Source organism: Poecilia formosa, unplaced genomic scaffold, assembly GCF_000485575.1.
Source record: "Poecilia formosa unplaced genomic scaffold, Poecilia_formosa-5.1.2 Scaffold191, whole genome shotgun sequence".
Taxonomy (NCBI): Eukaryota; Metazoa; Chordata; class Actinopteri; order Cyprinodontiformes; family Poeciliidae; genus Poecilia; species Poecilia formosa.
The window spans coordinates 370,948-377,102 of record NW_006800130.1 but is presented as its reverse complement, the minus strand read 5'-3'; the positions used below and the strand labels follow the sequence as shown (position 1 = coordinate 377,102).

Here is a 6,155-nt window from a genome sequence, read left to right as displayed (position 1 = left end):
CTCGTAAAAGAACTAGATGTGCTGTTCTTCTGCAGAATGTCATTTAAATTCTTTCAGACTGGCGTTCGAAAGGGCGACTGTAACCCGTTTTTGTAAGGCTTGGGTCGTAGAGTGTTGAAGCAGTATTAAAGATATGGTAACAGGAATGATTTATGTACAAAACCTGCTAGATATAAGGGCTCAGCTAGGCAGCAGAGTGGGAGATGTCATGAGCACCTACAGATAAATAAAACCTGGCTTTGTCAGACCAAAAGTTTGTCAAACTATTAAAAACTATCATATCATATTGCTATGATATGATAGTTTTTAATAGTTTGACAAACTTTTGGTCTGACAAAGCCAGGTTTTATTTATCTGTAGGTGCTCATGACATCTCCCACTCTACTTCCTAGCTGAGCTCTTATATCTAGCAGGTTTTGAACATAAATCATTCCTGTTACCATATCTTTAATGTTGCTTCAACACTCTACAACCCAAGCCTTACAAAAACGGGTTATAGTCGCCCTTTCGAACGTCAGTCTAAAAGAATTTAAATGACATTCTGCAGAAGAACAGCACATCTAGTTCTTTTACGAGCCTTACTTAAAACTGTTACTAAATGTCAGGGCTAAGTTCTAACTTAAAGTTAAGCAAGTCTAGCTTCACAAGTTGTAACTTACAAAGTTAGAAGTTGAATGAAAGTATCATACTTTAAAGATGAAAACTACATATCTGTTTTTCAAATGAAGGGGAGAACAAACGACAGTGTCCAGCAGAAAAAATTTAATGCCGAGGTGTCTCTTTAAATATTAATCTCTTGTGTAGCTGTGAAAGTTAGAATGACTTTCACAGCAGAAATTACTATATAAATAAATAAGGTTCCCTGATGTAGGCCTCTTTGCTATGAGTGGTCCGAAAAATGACACACTTTAATACTCATGATGAAGATCTAAACAGTCTTCCCAATATAGTTTATTAAATGTTGGAGTAAGGATATTGTGCTGCAGCCTGGATGTGACCCAGAAGAAGACAGCATGTAGGACACCCTGAGCTGCAGCAGCGGCAGCCATTGCTCCCTGTAACAGACTCTCGTATGCATCGGCTGACCTTGAGGAAACTTTTCTATAAGTTAAACTAATGACAAAACCTCCGAGTACGATTTCATCAATTTGTGCTTGAGCAGCTTCTTTAGCTGGTTTTGAAGCACATTCCCACTGTTGACCCCTAGAGCAGAGGAATGCGATAAAAAGAATTACCGCACCGACAGCTAAAAACGGAACATCCTTATGAGTCATCTGTAGCCGTTTTTTTTTAACACTGTCCGCAAAATTTCCCCGCAAGTAACCTAAAATGTTTTGATTATGAGCTGCGTGGGATACAAGCAGGATTTGTTGGCGGATATTAAGTAGTTCGCGTGTCATTCATCAAGGTTAGCGCGTAATCTTTACGTGATCCATCAGTTGCTTCTCAAAGTTTGAAAGAGAAATACAAAGACAGCTTTCGGTTTATTGCCCTGCCCTTCACCTTTCTCGACTTTTACATCCGCCTCGTCATCACCAGAACAATCCGCAGCAGGAAAGCTGTTTCGGAGATTTAAACAGGCCTGTGGAGCATCGTTGGCCTTAACCTAAGAGCGCCATTAAAGCTATTTACAGCATCCCAGCTGGCTAACAGTAGCCGCACACACGTTAAGCTAGCATGGCTGAGGTTAGCGCGGCGCCGGCGGCTTCAAACGCCTGTCTCATTACGCCGTCCGTCCTTCCTGACATTGCTTTCTCTATCCACATTTCATTTTGATTACATAAAAAATGCAGCGCTTTATAAACCTCCATTTTATTCAACAACAAAATTTGATGCTGGGGACGTCCGCCCCCGCCGTTATCTCCATCAACTCACAGTTTCTTTGTTGCAAAGTCTGGCAATTTGCAGCCGGCGCAAGCACTGCGGGATTTCTGGAGAGAGCCGCACCGGCCGACCTCGAAAGGGAGCTGAGAACTTTCAAATATCCAGCCATGTCTTTCTTTCCCGGGCCCAAAACACTTCTGCGGTCAACACTCGACGAAACTCAAAGGGAAGAGGGGACGATGTGCTCTGATGATCGCTCCAATATAGTTGGAGTCAGCAGCACCGCCCTTCTGGCCCTCCCCGGTGGAACACGCTAAGCGCTACGTCAGAGACATTCACCAGGACATAAAAAAGTTCTCACTCGTGTTATAATACCGCACTTTGTACAGATCTGCAAAGGTTGGTTGAGTAAATAAAAATGGTGGTTCAAAATATTCTTACTCAAGCAAAAAGTAGAAAGTAGTAGTAGAAAGTAGAAAAGTATTTGATAAATAATAAAGTATTGAATAACTAAACTAACATCTGATTTCACAGTTTAAATAAAAAAGGTTGTGTGCCAAATTTGGTATTTTAAAGTATAAAAAAAATAATAAATAAAAATAAAAAATATAAAATATCAATTAAAACAGAAAATATTTTTCCAAATTATTTTTTTATTTAAAATTTGAACCCAATATTTACTGCAGGTACTCTGTGTATATTAGAACAGGGTCAGATACTTTCAGTGACAATATCTACAGTTTACCAAATAATCACTTATCTTCCAAATGACAAATCAGGCTTAGCAGATTGATACTTATATTAAGCCATGTGGTATAAATGAGAATACTGACTTTGACATGAACTATCTATGTCTGGTGCATTTTTTGTTAAAACCTTGCTCTTCATTCAGGGAGGTTACTTCCGATAGGTAGAGCAGCCAGAAATCTTACTCAAGTAAGAGTAGCATGAGTAAGTTATAATACAACTCAAATAAAAGCAAAGAGTATTCCATAGTTCAACTACTCCCAGAAGTCTTTCTCTCTCTCTCTCTTTTTTTTTTTCTTTTTTTTTTTAGTTGCATGGAGGAGATCTAGTTACAGTAGTAACTTCTTCACATCCTTCACCTGGCAATATACATTTAGATCCTCCATCCAGTTTGAATGGATGTAGGATCTAAATGTAAATGTTGCAAAGAGGAATGGACAAAAATCTCCCTCTTTAGAGAAGCAAACAATTTGCAGCAGTTGTTTCTACAAATGATTGACTTAGAAGGGGAAATACAAATGCATGCTGCCTGCCTTCAGATATGTGTTTATGATCCTCTCCACTCCCAGAAAATTGTGTATTATTTTCCTTTAACTTTGTGCACTACTTTGTGTTCATCTACTGCCTAAGTTTCTAATAATCACATTTAAACACACACACACACACACACACACACACACACACACACACTTACAATAAGACAAAGCTGCCATACAGTCTATATCTTCCTAGGGCTTTCAGTCGCAAGGTTTTGCATTCAATGTGTACATTTCTCTGTCTTGCTGCACTCATTTTTATTTCATAGTATGTTAGTCATGTTTGCTTTCTTCCACAGTCTTGATTTCTTAGGCTTATAAAACCCTTTTTATGAACACTATAACTGTCAAATTCATAACCTTTTTTTCAGTTCATTTCTCTGTCTTTTTTTGCAAACTGGTTGTTAATTAAATAGAAATTATATCAGGAACACCGTGAAATTTATCTTGATCATAAATCGTCAGTAGAATTCAAGCCGGAAAGTCACATTCCAAAAAGTATCAGCAGAGGGCCCTCTAATTTTAGCAGGGGAAGCTTGCCATAATGGGAGAGTGACTGTGAAGTGAGCAGAGCAGTCATATGACAGGTTTGGTTGAGTGCCAGCAGTCGGGTCACCTCTGACGCACTCTGGGAGAATAGATGTTGTAGTGATTTGAAAAATAAAATTAAAATTCAGAGATTTAAATCTGCCTATGTCTGACTGGAGATATCAAAACCTGTTGTTTTCTAGTAAAACTGGAAGTGCCCAGATTGTCTCTCTTTAATGAGAGACTGTAATGACGAAATAGGGAGATAGGGGTCAGCAACAATTGCATAATCCTTTATGTTCGACAATAGTCCTTGAAGACTCAGTCAGTTAACATGTCTGCTCACACTCCGCCAGATTTTCTCAGATGTCAAACTATTAACCTCAAGGTCAGGTGTTTAACCCACGTCCAGACTCATATCAGAAAACTCCACAGAGCTCTGAAGTTCAGAGGAGGACATGACTTTTTGATAGGACACGGTGTTTTTTTTTTTTGTTGTTGTTGTTTTTCTCACATCTGTATGCACAGTGCAAATGTTTTATTTAAAGTCAGCTGAGGCTTTCAGCAGACTTCGGGTTGAATTCAAGAGTGTAGGCAAATGCTATTACTACTGTTCTTACTGGTGGGTTTCAGCTATTGTCTACTAAAACAATCGCAGGAACTAACCCTTTGTAGTAGTTGGAATTAAGAACATCCTTTCATGCTATGTACCATAATTGGCATCAAAACAAATTCAACATACTGGACTGCTGAGAATAAAATTTCTATAAAAAAAAAAAAAATAAAAAAAATAAATAAATAAAAAATTCTAATTGTCTGGAAGTTGGAGATGATGCAGATGCTCCATCTGCTGGGGTCCACAGAGAAGCACTGCTAATCTGTTGTTGAGCCTGCACTGACCTCTACTGGCTCAAATTCGCAACATGCACTATGTGTGCTGCTCTTGACCTTACCTTGCAAAATAAATTGCTGCATGGGATGTAATCCTTTCAATTTATCTTTCACTATATTTTCTTTTTCCTCAATACATCAGTGGGATAGCAAAATTTCACTAAACGTTTACAAGCAATGCTTCATAATGGGATGACTGATACTTTGACAGTGATCTATTGCTACTGTTTATTTATTAATTTTCAGGGATATTTTATTACTACTATTCATGGGAAAGGGTTGCTGAAATATGGTTTTACTATAAGATCAACGGCCATTGAAGTTTTTTTTTTATTAACATGTTTTAATTTTTTTGTTTGTTTTTTATATATACTGTAGACGTTAGCTTAGTGGGGAAAATGTTGATTGCAAAATTGTTAGTGATTAATTTGTGAAACAGGCTGTTGGAAGAATAACAGAGTAGTAAAAAGTAATACCTAGACTCTGAAGTTATTACATATAACTTCAGAGCAAATCATACAATCAAATTGAATGGCATAAATGAATCAGACATCTGCTTCTCTATAGCCTACACCTTAACACTTAGTTACATTTCAATAACGAATGAACAAATTTGGGATTTCACGTAGTTTGCCCACAAAATTAGACAGTTTTTGTGATATTGTAAGCAAACAAACAAACAAACAAACAAACAAACAAACAAACAAACAAACAAACAAATAAATAACGATACTTAATATTATTATACATTAGGTTAGGCACAATGACCCCTTTTTTATAGACCTAAGTCGACGACTACATCTCAACAACGGATCATCAAAATTATTTAGGACTTTTTATATGTATCCTCATAAAGCTTACGCTGTCGTTGTTTTTCAGGCGCGTTGACATGGACAGCCAATGAGCTTCCTCTTTATTGCATTGTGGCAGTGGGCGGTACTTCCTTTGTGTATTACGTATCTGTAGGTGGCAGACGAGTTTTGTTGTAACAACTTGTTTAACCTGCTTTTCTGGTGCTGGTTTGCTGAACGGACTTGAACAGAGCCCGCTATTCCTTTTACATCCATTGGAGTACAGCGATATTAAAGCAATGGAGGTCATTACCGCTACAAGGTCATTTTTGCTAGAGTACCCTAAAACTATTGCTGTGGTCACACTTACAGGTAATGTACTGGTGTCCCGAGTCTTTGTTTAAAATTTGTTTTAAATAAACCACTTACTTATGAATAACATTAAGTCGTGTATTGCATCTATAATGTTTTCGTAACTTGGCTCTGCTCCAAAAATATATTTATTGAAATAAACGAATTTCCGAACATTGCAGAGCCATTCGATTTTTATCATGATAATTATCTGATGGATGGAAACATGGCACACAAGGTTAACAAAAATTACTAACTACACTTCGAGGACGTCGTTTAACAGCTGGTACGTTCCTTGACAGTCAGCCGGCGCGCGAGTCGGCCAGTGACACGAGCGGTTATTATGGAGTTTTAATGAACAAAAACTTTGCCTTAAACGAGAGACCCAATAGGCTCTCCATAATAGAGCAGTATTCTAACTATATGACTAAAAAGTTGACTGTAAATGTGCAAAACTTAAATATAAATTTCCATATATTTTTGCAAG

The 6,155-nt window shown here is 37.6% G+C and overlaps 2 protein-coding genes and 1 long non-coding RNA gene across 3 annotated transcripts in view; 1 reads left to right on the top strand and 2 right to left on the bottom strand.

Annotated features, from left to right (window-relative positions):
* LOC107837941 (uncharacterized) overlaps positions 1–1,869 on the bottom strand; it is a 5,483-nt gene extending 3,614 nt beyond the window's left edge. The window contains exon 1 of the long non-coding RNA XR_001663993.1: positions 1,504–1,869. This is a non-coding gene — a long non-coding RNA (uncharacterized LOC107837941). The remainder of the gene's footprint in view (positions 1–1,503) is intronic.
* The window catches only part of idh2 (isocitrate dehydrogenase (NADP(+)) 2), a 14,962-nt gene extending 12,879 nt beyond the window's left edge, over positions 1–2,083 (bottom strand). The window contains exon 1 of the mRNA XM_007566393.2: positions 1,876–2,083. Within this exon, the coding sequence (XP_007566455.1) occupies positions 1,876–1,993 (118 nt within the window). The 5' untranslated portion in view covers positions 1,994–2,083. The remainder of the gene's footprint in view (positions 1–1,875) is intronic.
* Positions 2,084–5,461: 3,378 nt separating this feature from the next.
* LOC103147847 (retinol dehydrogenase 11-like) overlaps positions 5,462–6,155 on the top strand; it is a 7,091-nt gene continuing 6,397 nt past the window's right edge. Inside the window, exons 1-2 of the mRNA XM_016678806.1 lie at positions 5,462–5,559; positions 5,595–5,689. Of these exons, the coding sequence (XP_016534292.1) occupies positions 5,617–5,689 (73 nt within the window). The 5' untranslated portion in view covers positions 5,462–5,559; positions 5,595–5,616. The remainder of the gene's footprint in view (positions 5,560–5,594; positions 5,690–6,155) is intronic.